This window comes from Ictalurus furcatus, chromosome 19, assembly GCF_023375685.1.
Source record: "Ictalurus furcatus strain D&B chromosome 19, Billie_1.0, whole genome shotgun sequence".
In the NCBI taxonomy this organism is placed as follows: Eukaryota; Metazoa; Chordata; class Actinopteri; order Siluriformes; family Ictaluridae; genus Ictalurus; species Ictalurus furcatus.
In genome coordinates, this window is record NC_071273.1 from 9,412,643 (window position 1) to 9,430,501 (window position 17,859).

The window sequence follows — 17,859 nt, forward strand, 5'->3', positions numbered from 1 at the left end:
AATCCCCACAGCCACGCTCCAAAATCTAGTGGAAAGCCTTCCCAGAAGAGTGGAGTTGTTTTATTAAGTGCAAAGGGGACTAAATCTGGAAAGGGAAATTCACAAAACACATTCTGTATGCGTGTGATGGTCGGGTGTCCACATACTTTTGGACTTCTAGTGTAAAACAACAAGGTATGCCTTTCCAAAAAGACATATCTATTGGAATACATTATATATCTCATAATACAGTGAACAGTGGGGACCTACTCAATCTATTTTTTGGAGACTCTGGCTGGAGTTTTGAGATTTTGGTACCCCTGAGACTGTCTTTCATTGTCCTTAACCTTTAATTTGAACCCTGACAGTACCCTGAGATGATGGTTCATTTGTAATGTAAAGGCTAGAAAGTGTCCCAATGATTTGTGTGAGGATAATGCAATTTTAGGGAAAAACATGATGTTCTTTCATTAAAAAAAAAAAACACAATGTAAAACTTTTGAATTTAGCACACTCGCTGCTTGAGGAGGAACATTTTGTAACATGGGTGGTTCTGCGTCCTTAGTCTCACATTAGTCTCACAGCTACATATTGTATCTTCTGACAGAATTCAAGTCTGTATCCCAAACTGCATACGATATACTATGTACTACAGTAGCTTTCAGTTTAGGAAATGGTCCAACAATTTGTGTGTCACGATTACTCAGTATTACAAAAATTTTATGTGAATAAAATAAATTTATTATGCACATAAACGTGTCTGTTACAGTTACTGAGCAGCAGTACCCGTGCATCACTGATAAATGCACTGGTAGACACAGCTAGCTCATTCATTCTTGCTAACTAGCTAACATACTATATAGTGTAGATAACAAAATCACAATATCTGGTCATTTGTGTTTATTTATCTTTTTTTCTCCTTCATGTATTTTGTTGTTTATTCTGTGAATTTTGTTCTCCGGGCTGTCAAGCACGCTAGAGCTAAATAGATAAAACAGACGTTAGAGGATAAAAAGAAGCAGAATGAATTTGAATGCCCTTTCATCTGATGTAAATGAGGTCGATGTATAAAAACACAGAGAACTTCACCAACACCTCCTATTAGTCACTCCTGGACATTCTTGAGTTCTCTAGCTAACTTCTCAACTAGGTTATGATACAATCTCCGCAGTGAACCAGTGGACTATCATCTATCATTCACTATCTTCCCAGTAAATTAGAGAACAAATAATGACCTCTTTCAGCAAGAAAAATGCTAAACTTCACTCATGTTTGTTTACACTCTCACTTGCTCTCATTCTGTCTCTCTTCTGATTGGCAGCAGCTCTTGCCAGTCACCTTGGATTCTGACTCCTTTTGTGCCTAACGCTCATGTATCTGAGCTGGGGTATGACATACAGTGTGCATACAAATTTCCCCCAAATAGGCCCTTTTCACAAAAAAAGATGCAGGTTAAAATGATTTCCAGTAAGTCTTCCAGAATGTTTATCACAGAAACAATGGCATTATTATCACCTTTGTTCAGAATGGAAAGATTTTTCTCCTCGTCTTTGTCAACACTGCCGAGACTAACCTTGTATAAACTAAACCTGTGAAAAGTTAAGTTATTGAGTCCAAGCTGAATGCAGTGTATACATTCTTTTTGGAAGAGTTCATTCACAACTGGCTTGGTAAGTTAAGATGAACTGGTGTTTGCATTAATATGTTGTTGACTGGTGTAATGTACATTTACCACATTTCAGTTCATTTACATTAATCGCGTTACAAAATGGTAAAATTGTGTATAGGTGAGTTAAGAACACTTTTATCACTGATAGCATCCTTAATGCTAGCTAGGTGTATTTCTAGTTCATTGACAGCTGAGTTAGCAAAAATGGTTAGATGATGATGAGTGTATTTGTTTATTTAATGTCTAATACAGTCAACATTTTGGTAGTGGTCAGCACTAGATGATACTGGGCGGTGAGGAGGAATAAAGAGCAAAAAAATAAATAAATCTGAGGTTAAACTCGTATGTCTTACATCAGCATTTTATTTATTTCTGAGCTTTATTTGTCTGCACAAGCAGTGCTGTGATCTAAAACACTTTTTCTTAGTACACTGGCCTATATTTTCTAGAGGCCTCAAGTGGCCACTTGAAGCTTTGAGAAACAGACCAATTTGCAACACAGGTATTAGCGAAAGAGAACCTCAAGAGGATTGATTTGTTACTCAAATTCAAGACACTTCAATTCCAGGAATTAGTAGGTTCTTACTCCTTCCCATGCTGTGTTTTTTAGAAAGGCATTCTTCCCTATAGAAAAGCAATTTATGAATAAGAACAGTTTATGCTTATATTTTATGTTGAGAAAAATAAAGCTTAGCATCATTATGTAAACATGCAATTTTAACGTTATGTTTTTGCAATATTAAAAAAAGTTAGGGTCCTGGTGAGACAGCCTGCATAGACTAGGCATTTCACAATAGCATATATAATAAACCTATACATATAAAATATTATTTTTATTGAATAAGTAAATAAATAAATTGATCAATACAGTATATGGCTCAGGTTCTGGGCAATTTGTTTATTATTGCTATGGAAATGTAATAGTGAAAATATTACCTGTCCAACACAACAACGTGAGGTAGCTTTAACAACACAAACACAGTTTTTCCACACAGAGTAGCAGTGAGAGCCACAACTAAGCATAAGCATGTGTGTTAGTGTTAGAACTCAAGAGTGATATGAATACTAGTCAGACAGCATTTGGAAAAACCAAGGGCATAGCAGAAGTAGGGAAGGTGGTTGGAATTGAGCCTGTGACTGATCATAAATCTCTGAGGGAAGAAAGAGCACACAACATTTTTAGATAAATAGTATTTTTCAAAGTGTTGGTTATTTTGGATCGATTGAAATCAAGAAATAAAAGATGACACTGATCAGGAAAAAGCAGAAACTGTAAATGAGTGACAGTGAGTGTTTATATCTTTAAGAACATGGTGCAGTGTTTCAGAAAATATGACTTGGTGATTAAGAAAAACTATAAATACTGTACATTGTTTAGTTTCAGGATTCAGTTTGTTTTCATTCGTTTTCATATTTAATGCTTTATGAGTCGTTTTAAAAAATGAATATTCTGTCACAGTTTTTATTAATCTGTTTTCAATGAAGGCAGTGTGCTCTATTAAGCTGGTGTTAGAACAGATTATCTAAAGTCTGGAAAATAATGTACTCAGATTGCCAAAGGGTAAGCTACCGGAAGACGAAAGCATATACGCAAGGCAATTATTATGCTCAAATATCACCGAAATAAATGTAAACATTGTCTTTGTTTTAGTGTTCAGTATATTTGGAAGCAAATGCCCTAAGCCCTGTCCAAATGCAGAATGCATTTATTATGGCCATGACAATGCCAGAGCAGTATCAACCAAAACCTTTCAATACATGACACAAAGACTTTATTTAATACATTTAATAACTCATTTTATGATGTGCATTAGGCAGATACAGACTGCTATATGTCTATGTGCAGTATATTCCCATTCATGAGAAATATGGAAGAGGAACATCAGTACGAATTACTGATAGAAAGCTACGTTGTTAGCACAGCACTTTATGTAGAATATTTGTAGATCTTATTTAGTTCTGTGTCGTCTCATGTGGTTAGTGTGTTGTTTCATGTAGCACCATGGTCCTAAAGGAACGTTGTTTCGTTTCACTGTGTACTGTACCAACTGTATATGGTTGAAATGACAATAAAACCACTTGAACTTGAATTAGGCTGGAACATGGAAATGTGAGTGTGACAAACAAATCACAATGACCTGCATTTTGCATAGTTTACATTTCTCCTTTATTGTGAAGATCTACGTAGGTTGTTTTTGCATATGGTTGCTTCCGCAAGTCTTTTAATGCCAGACACCTTTCTGCAACCCCATTTAACACCCTTCATATCAGAGCTCAAACACACCACAGCAAGAGATGAAGGCTGCTCACGTTGTTGTTATCTTGGCAGCTCTCACAGGAGCAACAACGTGTCTGTTATACAGAAAACATATTTTTGTGAGCACACGGTTGCCTTGGACCAACGCTCAGACATTCTGCAGACAAAACTATGTAGATCTTTCGACCATTGACTCACAAGAGGAACTAGACAGATTCAAAAATGATGTCGCAGATCATCTTTCTGTTCGAAGCTGGATTGGACTTAACAAGAAACCAGATGTGATGAAGTTCGGTCAGTGGTCTGATGGAAGTGCATTTGGATTCACTCCATGGAAAAGTGGATCACCAGACAGCCCATTGACTGAACACTGTGCTTCTATATCCAATGCTGAGTTTTCCGATTATACTTGTATGAACCCTCTAACATTCATCTGCTACACATGGGAACCTACACTGATCATGGTACAAGAGATGAAGACCTGGCATGAGGCACTGGTTCACTGCAGAACACAATACACTGATCTGATAAGTCTGAGCACAGAAATTGATTTTTTAGAAGTCAACAAACTAATCGAGAATGTTCAAAATACTAGTGTATGGACAGGTCTGTACTTTATGGAAGGCTCTTGGTTTTGGGTGAACAAGGAGCCTCTGAGGAACCCAGTCGCACTGACTTCATGTCCCATCCGACCTCTCCTTTGTGGAGCCAAAGAGCCAAATTTATGGCTTAAATTTGACCTTCATCACAACAACACACTGCCTTTGTGCTGGTGTCCAGCAAATTCCTCATGTTCTCTGCAAACAAAGAATTAGTTTTTTATGCTCATACCAACACCACAGCAGTACAAGAAAAGTCCTTCCTATACAAAACATAAAGGCTTCTTAGGGCATAAAATGGCTACAGAAAGTGCCTGCAAGCTGTGATATCTTACCGAGCAGGTGTTACTAAACACTGACTTCAAAAATCAACAAAATATGTATTTGACAACAACTAGAAACTTGACCCATATTTGATACAGGGAAAAAAACCCCTGTAACATAATATCTACAAAAATATATATATTTCGGTCCACAAATCCAAGAGATTCATATAAAAGCTCTAAAACACCCATGTCGATTTCAGCAGGCACTTTATGAACATTTACATTTATATTCTGTCAGCGCAACTCTTATTTATCGCATTATATTGTTAACACAAAGCTGTTACAGTGTGTACTTTTTTAAATGAAATAATTTAAAATCATTACTAAGTACAGTTAATTATATGTAGTAATATAATGAATAGACTTCTGAGTAATACAATAGCAATACCACATTGGTCAGAGCCACAGAATTTTAATGATACCGGTATTAACTGCAATCCAACAGCACTGTCATACTGCACATGTATTCATGTATATTTTTTGGTAGACAATTTCTGAGGAAGATGGCAGAGATACACCACATGAGTGCATTTTGACTGATGAAGATGACTTAGAGAATAAATAAAAGATGACACTGATCAGGAAAAAGCAGAAACTGTAAATGAGTGACAGTGAGTGTTTACATCTTTAAGAACATGGTACAGTGTTTCAGAAAATATGACTTGGTGATTAAGAAAAACTATAAATACTGTACATTGTTTAGTTTCAGGATTCAGTTTGTTTTCATTCTTTCATATATAATGCTTTATGAGTCGTTTTAAAAAAATTATATTCTGTCGCAGTTTTTATTAATCTGTTTTCAATGAAGGCAGCGTGCTCTATTAAACTGGTGTTAGAACAGATTATCTAAAGTCTGGAAAATAATGTACTCAGATTACCAAAGGGTAAGCTACTGGAAGGCAAAATCATATATGCAGGGCAGTTACTATGCTCAAATTTCACTGAAATAAAAGTAAACATTGTCTTTGTTTTGGTGTCCAGAATATTTGGAAGCAAGTTCCCTAAGCCCTGTCCAAATGCAGAATGCGTTTATTATTGTCACGTCTTAAGGTTGATGCGGAAGCTCTCGCAGATTTTCAAAACCGTTTATTAAACAAACAAACAACAAAACAAAAACACTAAGACAACTTGGCATAATACTGTGGCAAAAACTAAACATAAACTAACAAGATCAATAAACACGGTAACATGGAACATGGTGGTCTAAGACAAACGTAAGACAGGGAAGCAGTGCAAACAATGGCTATATATAATTGTGCTCGTTAACAGAAACGTGATTCAGGTGCAGGTGGTCATGTGACATGTAGTACAGTGCAGTGGCTGATGGGAACTGAAGTCCAGAGTTACCTCCTTGATATATGACAGAACCCCCCCGAAGGCGCTTCTCCCAGAGCGCCCAAAAATGCACTCCCTCCATCTGGTGGTCCTGGCCCCTTTGCCAAAATGTCCCCAGCAGAACTGAAAAGCAGAGCGCCGTCCTCAGCGGAGCAGGAAAGCAGAGCAACGTCCTCAGTGGAACAGGAAAGCAGAGCGACATCCTCATCGGAACAGGAAAGCAGAGCGACATCCTCATCGGAACAGGAAAGCAGAGCGACATCCTCATCGGAACAGGAAGCCAGAGCGACGTCCTCATCAGAACAGGAAGGCAGAGTGACGTCCTCATCGGAACACGAAAGCAGAGTGATGTCCTCAGCGGGGCTGGAGCTCAGAGCGACATCTGCGTGGCAGGACAGCAGGACAACTTCCTCTGCAGGACAGGTGAGGGGAGCGATGTTCTCCGCGAGGCCCGAGGGAAGCTCCAAGATTTCCATGAGGCCATAGAGGGGAGCGAGGTTCTCCGCAAGGCCAAAGGGAGGAACGATGCTCTCCGCGGAGCATGAGGGGGGAACGATGTCCTCCATGGAGCAGGAAATGGGGAGTGACATACGGCGTGCAGCAAAGAAGAGGAATGACATTTTCAGTGGAACATGGAGGCAGAGCGACGTCCTCAGCGAAGCAGGGTGGCAGAGAGACGACCTCAGCCGAGCAGGAAGGCAGAGTGACGACCTCAGCCAAGCAGGAAGGCAGAACGACGTCCTCAGCTGAACCAGCAAGCACAGCGGTGCTGTGTACAGGCTTTGCGAACAGAGGGGAGCACTTGGGTATGTCAGGACATGGAGCAACGTCTTCAGCCAACCCGGGCGACTGAGCGACATCCTCAGCTGACCCGAAAAGCTGAGCGGCGTGCTCAGACGAGCAGGGAGGCTGAAGACGTTGCTCCACGTCCTGACATACCCAAGTGCTCCCCTCTGTTCTCCTTGGTATATGACAATTATGGCCATGACAATGCCAGAGCAGTATCAACCAAAACCTTTCAACACATGACACAAAGACTTTATTTAATACATTTAATAACTAATTTTATGATGTGCATTAGGCAGATACAGACTGCTATATGTCTATGTGCAGTATATTCCCATTCATGAGAAATATGGAAGAGGAACATCAGTACGAATTACTGCTAGAAAGCTGCGTTGTTAGCACACGTCTGCACGTGCACTTTATGTAGAATATTTGTAGATCTTATTTAGTTCTGTGTCGTCTCATGTGGTTAGTGTGTTGTTTCATGTAGCACCATGGTCCTAAAGGAACGTTGTTTCGTTTCACTGTGTACTGTACCAACTGTATATGGTTGAAATGACAATAAAACCAATTGAACTTGAACTTGAACTTGAATTAGGCTGGAACATGGAAATGTGAGTGTGAGTGTGACAAACAAATCACAATGACCTGCATTTTGCATAGTTTACATTTCTCCTTTATTGTGAAGCTCTACGTAGGTTGTTTTTGCATCTGGTTGCTTTCGCAAGTCTTTTAATGCCAGACACCTTTCTGCAACCCCATTTAACACCCTTCATATCAGAGCTCAAACACACCACAGCAAGAGATGAAGGCCGCTCACGTTGTTGTTATCTTGGCAGCTCTCACAGGAGCAACAACGTGTCTGTTATACAGAAAACATATTTTTGTGAGCACACAGTTGCCTTGGACCAACGCTCAGACATTCTGCAGACAAAACTATGTAGATCTTTCGACCATTGACTCACAAGAGGAACTAGACAGATTCAAAAATGATGTTGCAGATCATCTTTCTGTTCGAAGCTGGATTGGACTTAACAAGAAACCAGATGTGATGAAGTTCGGTCAGTGGTCTGATGGAAGTGCATTTGGATTCACTGCATGGAAAAGTGGATCACCAGACAGCCCATTGACTGAACACTGTGCTTCTATATCCAATGCTGAGTTTTCCGATTATACTTGTATGAACCTTCTAACATTCATCTGCTACACATGGGAACCTACACTGATCATGGTACAAGAGATGAAGACCTGGCATGAGGCACTGGTTCACTGCAGAACACAATACACTGATCTGATAAGTCTGAGCACAGAAATTGATTTTTTAGAAGTCAACAAACTAATCGAGAATGTTCAAAATACTAGTGTATGGACAGGTCTGTACTTTATGGACGGCTCTTGGTTTTGGGTGAACAAGGAGCCTCTGAGGAACCCAGTCGCACTGCCTTCATGTCCCATCCAACCTCTCCTTTGTGGAGCCAAAGTTGGTGTCAATATCTTGGAGAACAGAGACTGCAGGATAAAAATGAACTTCATTTGCTACCACAGGCAATGGTATGTTTGTTATTTGTCATTTATCATTCAAACATGATAGAGTTTTCTTTGAGTAACTGTCTAACTATATATAATCAAATGCAACAAAAATAATATGCCTTTGCAATTCATCTCTCAGAAGGCGAATTGGTTGACATCAATCAAAAGGACAACAAGATGAAGAAGAAGAAGTGTGTGTGTATGTGTGTGTGTGTGTGTGTGTGTTTGTGTTTAAAACAATTATAATTTTACTGAAATTAAGTTTCCTTGATATTTCTTGTGATATTTACTCCTCAATAGATATTTCCCTAATTATTGTAAATCATATTAATATGTTGTAAATGCTGGTTGGTTATTAGATCCAATGTACTGTATATGATAAAACACTGTAAGTCTGTAAAAGTAAGAAGGATAAGACACACAAATGTTATACATGTTGAATACATTTGATTATGAACCATTAATGTTTACAGCAATATACTACAACCTGCCTGAACAATGCACAAAATATTTTTAATCATTTTATCAAATCTGTCTAAAAACAACACAAAATAGTTTATTTTTATTTTTAAAAACAGATCATTCTTTCTCAGTTTGATTCAGCATGGTAGATTTAGAAAACATTCAAATTTGTACACTTAGGAAGTGCCATCTTAATATGAAAACAAGATCCTTGGTAAGAGAGCCATTTAAGAAACCTCATTTTACCTGCATTGTTAAAAGGTCTATCTATCTATCTATCTATCTATCTATCTATGTTAGGTACCCTATTTTTTATTACAAACTTTGCTATAGATATTTATTTTATGACTTCTACATTATTGAGTCAGTACAAAAACATGTTAGATTTTTGAGAAGTGATGTTATCTGTTAAATAAAAGAAATAATTGCTGACTAATAACAATTATTGTCCTACCTTTTCTGTTTAGGGTTTTATGCATTTGCTTCCAGAAATGTTGCTTTGTTTCTGAACTTGTGCATATGTTTCCTTAAAATGTATGTTGTTTCAGGTTTTTTAATTTTTTTTTTTTCTCTCAAAATGTTGCCAATGTATTTTGGTTTTGTTAATTTGGTTACCAAATTGTTTTGTTTGTTGTGCAATTCACCAGCATTGTAAGGAAGAATAAGTTCATCCAAAATGTCTAAACAAATAAATTTGCCCCTAATTAACAGACAGTTTCCTTTTGACTTATGTATCCCAGTATAATGTATTATATATTACAAATTATTACACACATATAGTAAAATAGACATCTATTTTATATACATAGTCCATCTTCATTCCTCTCTTTCTCTTCTCCCTCCATCTCAGTCACTCGCAAGGTGAAGCAATCTTTTGATGTAGGATTCTACCTCTTGATCTGTTGCTGTGAGCCTGTTGTTTCTGACAGTCCCTAAAAATAGAGAACATTGTAAAGCCATGGATGGATTACACAACTTTTAAAATCGTAGGACCCAATCTGGGCACCCAAGCATCAGCCAAATGCATGGCGTGCTGTGCCCTGCACATGGTTTGCTGGCACCATTCTGCCATGGCCAAGGATGCCCTTTGCGTCAAGATGCCCAAAAGATACAAGTTTGACAACTGCTAGGAAGATCGGACTGCAGCTGCCCTTGCTGATGCCACCCAGGCCTGTCAACATGCGCAGTACTGATTTTATGGTCAAGCTACAAATTCTCCCTGTATCTGCCATGTGTGGGGGGAAAAAGGGGAACCTCTCATCTTTGATTAAAACCCAATAAAAGTTACTTCTTAGATCTGCCAATGTGTTAAACTGTTTGACCTAGGCCTCCTGTGAAACTGAATGAATTTTAGTTAAACACAAGAAAGCTTTTGAAGATGCAGAAATTCTTGTTTTCTGCCCTCAGTTGAACAATTATATGCCAACATCAGCAAGAAGAACGCCTAAATTGTTATTAATTATTTGGGCCATATTTGCCATATCATATGTGTGCCACTTTAGGCTCACACCCACACTGGCCAGTGCTTACTGTGCAGTATATTTGCCAAAACTGGCCCAGATATATTTTAAGATACTGGGCCACATTTGCTGCATTATATGGTCACGAAATCCACGTGATGGAGGTTAGGACAGATGGTGTGGAGCTCTGAGAATGAGACCACCTTGTGGGTCTCAGGTTGGAGCTCTGGAGATGAGGTTGCCACATTGACCTCTGGCTGGAGCTCTGCAGGTGAGACCACCTCGTGGGTCTCAGGTTGGAGCTCTGGGGAGGAGGTTGTCACGTTGACCTCTGGTTGGAGATCGGCTGGTGAGACCACTTCTCGGGTCTCAGACTGGAGTTTTGGGGAGGAGATCACCCTGTTTGCCTGTTCATAACAGGTGGTGAACGGCAGGGCAGGTTTATCTGCGAGGCTGACCCCCACAAAAAAGATATTCCAGGACAGCCTTGGATTCTGGACTTACGAACACTGTCCAGAATAGTCCCACAAACTGAGTTACATTCTCAAGTCCACTGGATCCCATGGTAACTAGACGCTACACCCACTGGCGGGCTGGGCCAAAAAACCGGGACAACATGAACCTTGTTCTTCATGAACAAGAACTTTCATGAAGCTTTGATCTTGTTTTCATTGCTTCCTATCCGGCTTGGGGTTGCTAGGCTTGCAAAATAGAACTGGCAGTCAACAAGAAAATATTCAGAGTAGCCAATAAACCCATCATATGTATCTGGGAGTCCTATAACAGTCAACTGGGGTGACTGGATTGAATCCAAAGCTGGGACACAATGAATCCGAGCCACTGCCCTTTGTCCAGCTTGGGGTTCGCCAGCATGGCATCTTCTCTGTCTTCCTGCTCCATCCATGGTGCGGTGAAGTATTCTGTCATGAAATCCATGTGATGGAGGTTAGGACGGATGCAAATGCAGATAAGAGTTTATTTAGAGAGAAACAGGCAGACAAATCCAAAACATGAGACAATAGCAAGGTCAAGAAACAGGCAATGGGTCAGGCGATTGGCAAACAGGCATAAACTGGGCAAGGCAAGAATCGAGAATGAGAAACAAGAAGTTACATCAATGAACATGAAACAAAACGAGGATCTGGGTACAAATGCTTGGTATGGTGATAACACTCAATACTTCACAAAGAGTGAATGTCTTGAAAGTCCTTTTAAACTGTGATGTGATTGTGTGTGAGATTGGATGCAGATGTGCGTGAATGAATAAATGTTCTGGAAATTGAAGTCCATGGCAGCCATGTTTGTAGGCCACAGTGCAGGATGGGAAAGGTAGTCACTGGTTTGCTGTGATATGACAATGTGTGGGCCAATTCAGGCTCATACCCACATTACCCAGCACCAGTTGTGCTGCATCTGTACCTAAAGTGGCCTAATACTGTTCAACAATATTTGGCTATATTTACCATGTCAAATGTAGGCCAAATTAGGCTCACACACTGGTTAGCCAATGCTGATTGTGCTGTATATTTACAAAAAGTGGTCCAAATTTGGTGTAATGTATTTGGGCCATATGTGCTATGTCATATGGCCCAGATATGTTTTAAGATAACTGGGCCACATTTGTTGCAACATATGTGGGCCACTTTTGGTTTACATCCAGATTAGTGTTTGTTGACTGTGCCACATTTTTGCCAAAGGTAGCCCACGTTTGTTTTGTGATATTTGGGCCATATTCACTATTTACCACATTGGCCACTTTAGGGTCACATCCAGATTAAACATTGCTGTGAGCACCGAATTTTTGCCTAAAAATGCCCACATTTGATTTGGGATATTTTTGCCATATTTGCTATTTTACATGTGGGCCACTACAGGCTTATACAGTATCCATTTTGACCGGGCCAATAGAAGGCCAGCAGTGCCACATCACTGCCTGAAGTGGCCCACATCCGGATGATATCCGGGCTGCCGAGCTCCAGCCGGCGGTCAATGTGGCAACCTCATCCTCAGGGCTCCAGCATAAAAAGAATAGCTGATTCACAGTGTTATTTAATCTAAAATCAATTACTTCAATGTTTTAATATTGAACATGAGAATGTGTGTACAAATGTATGTATTTTTGATGCATAAGGGGCGAATGATTCATGAAAAAATGTGTTCGAACTTTCAGAGCGTGTGCGTCGTCGGAATAAAAAGACTAAGATTTCCATTGTATTGTACTGTATACAGGCCATTTTTGACCAGATTTTGTTCAGATTTCCGCTGTCAAGAGTTGTGGCAAGCTATGAAGCTCCATCATGTTTCCAGTGTCAACCAGAAACAAAGATGGCGAGCCAACCTACGTAACTAGAACAGGATTTATTCACCCTAGTTAATCACAATCGGACTTCGAGAGTGTTGGGAGAAGTTTATCTTCCATACGAGAGGTTTGAAGAATTTTTCCTCTTGACTTAAAGGGGATATGTGCAGAAAGAACTAAGATTTAAGTGAGTGTTTCAATTAATTATTGTTTCAACTGAATATTTCAGCTTATGTTAGTGAAACTGACATTTTGTTGGTTTAGTTCATATTTGTTTTTACTGTTATATCTGATCTGTATTGGATTGAAGGTTCATTTTGTGTAAACAAAAAGGGGTTTAAACTATAAATTTCCTAAAGGTCACAAAGAGAAAGGGAAATTAAAATTCTGAAATGTAAACATTAATTAAACAACCTAAATAGGTGAAATTTTAGGGAATTTAGGAAAAAATTTAGTCTAAAATTAGACATAGCCTAGTTAACACTGTGCAATCACATTCTTGATTAATTACTCAAACTTACCTTAAAGAAATGAGAGCATTGGCAAAATATATTGGGGAGGATTTTATTGAAGTCCTCCAGGGGATTATAACTCATATTCAAGAATCAGTGAGCTCGGCTCAAAGTCCGGCACCAGTTGTTACCGGTGATGACTGTGAATTCTACAGCTGATGACATCACAGTTAGCAGTATTAAAAGCCGTCCAGTCTATGTTCTCAAAGGAAAAGTCTGAGACAATGAATGAGATGAAAACCCAAACCCAGTCCATTGTTGATTTCAACTTTGGTGATTCACCTATCTCATAATTCACTCTCAGGATTTTGAGTGTATGAATAAGGTCAAACACAGAATAAACCTTGACAATACCTTGAAACACCTTTCAAACATTGGGCCACACCTATTCATCCCGAGGATCGAGGAGCTGTTAAGAAGCACTTGCAACAATTACTTGATGTCGGAATTATTGGGGAATCTGAATTTCCCTTCTCACCAATTGTGGTGAGGAAGAAAAATTTTGATATTCGGCTGTGCATTGACTATCAAAAGTTAAACCAGCAAACTATTAAGGATGCATATGCTCTTCCAAAATTGGAAGACATTTTATGGACTTAACTGAATCACAATGATTTTCGGTCCTTGATCTGAAACCTGGTTACTATCAGGTTGAATTAGCAGAAGTGTCCATTCAGGTTTTATGAATTTAATCGTACACCGCAGTGAGTTATGAATGCATAATTGTCTTTTCAAAGTGTCTAGAGAAGCATGAGGAGAGTTTTTGAACAGGCTTAAGGAGTATGGCTTAAAACTAGGTCCAGAGGAATGCATTTTTGCACATACTTCTGTGAAATATTTGGGCCACATAATTTCTGGACGGGGGTAAAAACTGATCCTGCAAAGTAGAAGCTGTAAAAACTTGACCGGTTCCAAAAACTTTGAAGGAACTCATGTCTTTCCTTGGTTTTCTCGGTTGCTCCCACGATTTATTAAAGATTTTGCAAAGAAAGTGAAACTGTTAAATTAATTGACATTTGGGTATCCCCCAAATTGGAAGAAATACGAGGCAAAAAGTAATGTTGAATATCGAAATCAGAAAAATCCTTTTGAAGCAGAAGGAGTGCTGCTTGTCAGGAAGCCTTCGATCTGATAATTAAAGAGCTTATGACTGCACCCATTTTGGCTTTTGAAAACCCCACAAAGTTCAAATCTAGTTGTGTCACCTTTAGCAGCAATTATTGCAAGTTGCCCAGGTCCTGAAACAGCAAAACATCTTCACACCATCCCAGTGCCACCACCATGCTTGACTGTATGTAAGATGTTCTCCATCCGTCCATTCATCTTCTATATCACTTTATCCTTTTCAGGGTCACGGTGAAACCTGGAGCCTATCCCAGGGAGCATGGGGCACAAGGTGGGGTATATCTGGACAGGATAGGATGCCAATCCATCTCAGGGCACACTCACATACGCATTCACAAATACAGACACTTTGGACATGCCAACCAGCCTATTATGCGTGTCTTTGAACTAGGGAAGGAAACCGGAGGAAACCCCCACAGCACGGGGAGAACATGCAAACTCCACACACACAGAGCAGCGGGGGAATCGAACCCCCAACCCTGGCAGTGTGAGCCGAACGTGCTAACCACTAAGCCACCATGCGCCCGGTATGATGTTCTTTTTAAAGAAATTCTGACATAACGAGATCCCTAACAGGTTTTCCAAACAGTTCCACTTTTGACTCATCAATCCACAGAATATTCTCCAAAAAGGTTCGAAAATCATCAAGTTGGGCCATTGATGATGAAGATCATCAATTCAGACGAGCCTTAATGTACTACTGGCTTAGAAATGGTTTTCACCTCACCATTCTTCCATGGATGTCATTTTTGCCCAGTGTCTTTCTGATAGTAGAGTCATGTTGTTGAAAGTTCTATTTCAGTTGATTTGATTGAACAGGGCTGACAGTAATCAGACCTGGTTTTGTCTAGTCCAGCTGAACCCCATTATGAATGCAGTGTATTTTATTTTTACTCAGGTTGCTTTGTTTTATCTTTGCCTGGCTTTGTTTTAGAAATTTTGTTTAAATTTCTGAAACAATTTAGTATGAGATATACACAAAACAGAAGAAATCAGGGTGGGGTAAATACGTTTTCCACAGCGCTGTATCATTTCTCTAAGCTAAAGGTGAAAATTTGGTGGGTTCATAAACGTAGAGACTTTTGGTACACTTGTATGTTAGGATGCTGGTCCCCCATGCTTAGGTTTCAGGGCTACTTTCTGCCCCTCCCTATTATCTATGCTAGGTTATACTGCTGGAGTCCCTGCTTACACTCTGATCACAATGTACACCTTTTTAAATCGCTATAACACAAAAGCACATTATAATTTGTTCTCTCTCTTTCTCTGTTGAGCTAAACATGTTACATCTGTTGTCTAATGGGGTGCAACTGCCAGATCCCGACTCTTCTGCCTTCTGGACCTGCCTGGTAAATCTGCTTATAGCTTCTTGCACTTGTGATTCACTTGCTGCTGCTGTAGATGGTCCTACATGAATATATTAAAAGTTACTTTGGAAGGTCCCACGTGGGTACCCTAAGGACTGCACTTACTGAAAACAGTTTATGTGCAACACTCACCTGTTCTTCACTGGATACGTTCACTTGGATACTGTAGACTTGTACCTAAAACATCTGTTGTAATCATAAAAGACCCCTAATGTTCATAATGAACAACTTTTGTACACCCTTAGTACTATTTGAGTTTATAGTATACAACTGTGTAAAATGAATGACTTATAATCACACTGTTCTGTGTCATCCAGACAAGGATTGGTTCCCTTTTGAATCTGGTTCATCTCAAGGTTTCTTCCTCATCTCATCTCTGATTTTCTCATTAGGGAACTAAACTTACTTCTACATTCAGATTTCTGTAAAGCTGCTTTGTGACAATGCCTATTATTAAAAGCACTACATAAATAAAATTGAGTTGAATTGAATAGTTAGCCTAGTCTTCTTCTTAACTTGCTTCAAGAGCATTTTACTATAGACAGGTATTCCTAGCAGTAACTCTAGATATTTGTGAAATATTACTAATAATTGCCATTTGTATGACTTACACTGGCAAACATTTTAGGCGGTAAGAATAATACAAGTAATATGCCTATACGTAAATCCATACATCCATATATATTCATATACATTCATGGATTTTGGCTTTCATGTGTAGACTATATTCTTTACAGGCTGTTAAAATACATTGAACACTGCAACATTGATGAGTCACAAAATTTCACCAATATCAAGACTTCATTAACTCCAATTAAAAACAACATTTACAACAAATAATTGCCAAGCAACAATAGCGATTAATCACATGGGCTCTGCAATTAAAAACACAATAAAAACCTTTCTCACACACAGACAGGCATCCTCAGCTGTACCTTTACATGTCAGTGCACAACCCTTACAGCTGAACCTAATTCTAAAATCCACATGTGCATGCATACAAATTTCTTGTTTTTACAGTGCTGTGAAAAAGTATTTGCTGATTTCCTGATTTCTTCTGTTTTCATGTACATTAAATTTCATATTAAATAGTTTTAGAGCTTCAAACGAAATACAACATAAAACAAAGGTAACCTGAGTAAACACACAATACAGCTTTTATTTATTTATTTTTGTTTTGTTTTATTCAATACCTATCACACACAAGAAAAACTAATCACCCCCTTAAACTGTGCCACCATTAGCAGCAATAAGTGCACCCAAACACTTCCAATAACTGGAGATCAGTCTTTCATAGCGTTGTGGTGGAATTTTGGCTTCTCTGCAGAACTGCTTTAGTTCAGTCACACTGGAGATTTTTCGAGCATGAACTGTCCGTTTAAGGTTCTGCCACAGCATCTCAATTGGTTCAAATCAGGATTTTGACTAGGCCACTCCAAAACTTTGATTTTGCTTTTTTTGAACCATTCAGAGGTGGATTTACTCCTGTGCTTTGGATCACTGTCTTGTTGCATAATCCAGTTGCACTTGAGTTTCAACTTATGGACTGAAGACCAGACATTATTCTCTTTTAGGATTTTCTGGTAGAGAGCAGGATTCATGTTTTCCTCAATTATTGCAAGTTGCCCAGGCCCTGAAGCAGCAAAGCATCCCCACACCATCACACTTCCACCACCATGCTTGACCACAGGTATGATGATCTTTTTGTGGAATTCTGTGTTTGGTTTACGCCAGATGTAACGGGATCCCTGTCTTCCAAACAGTTCCACTTTCGACTCATCAGTCCACAGTCATATATGGAGATAATGGCTCTCACTGTGGTTCTTTGGTGTCCCAGAGCCGTTGAAATAGCTTTGTAGCCCTTCTCAGACTGATGTATTTCAATCACCTTCTTCCTCATCATTTCTGGATTTTTTTTTTTTCAAATTTGGCATAGTGTGTTACTGGCTAAGACCTTTTAACCAACTTAATGCTGTTGAAAAATTTCTATTTAAGTGTTGATTTGATTGAACAGGGTTTGCAGTAATCAGGCCTGGTTACGTCTAGTCCAGCTGAACCCCATTATGAATGCAGTTTCATAGATTTAGGGAATTAGTAACTACGAGGGCAAATACATTTTCACACAAGCCCAGTTGATATTGGATAACTTTTTT

At 39.1% G+C, this 17,859-nt stretch overlaps 1 protein-coding gene across 1 annotated transcript; it reads left to right on the forward strand.

The window, feature by feature from the left end:
• The first annotated feature begins 7,746 nt into the window (after positions 1-7,746).
• Positions 7,747-10,029, forward strand: LOC128623616 (C-type mannose receptor 2-like). Its single transcript, XM_053650746.1, has 2 exons — positions 7,747-8,502; positions 8,621-10,029. Coding segments are annotated over exons 1-2 (747 nt in total). The 5' UTR covers positions 7,747-7,756; the 3' UTR covers positions 8,622-10,029.
• Positions 10,030-17,859: the final 7,830 nt, after the last annotated feature.

Bases quoted from the DNA above. Each gene is read 5' to 3' on its own strand.
- LOC128623616 (XM_053650746.1), top strand. From the start codon at position 7,757: ATGAAGGCCGCTCACGTTGTTGTTATCTTGGCAGCTCTCACAGGAGCA.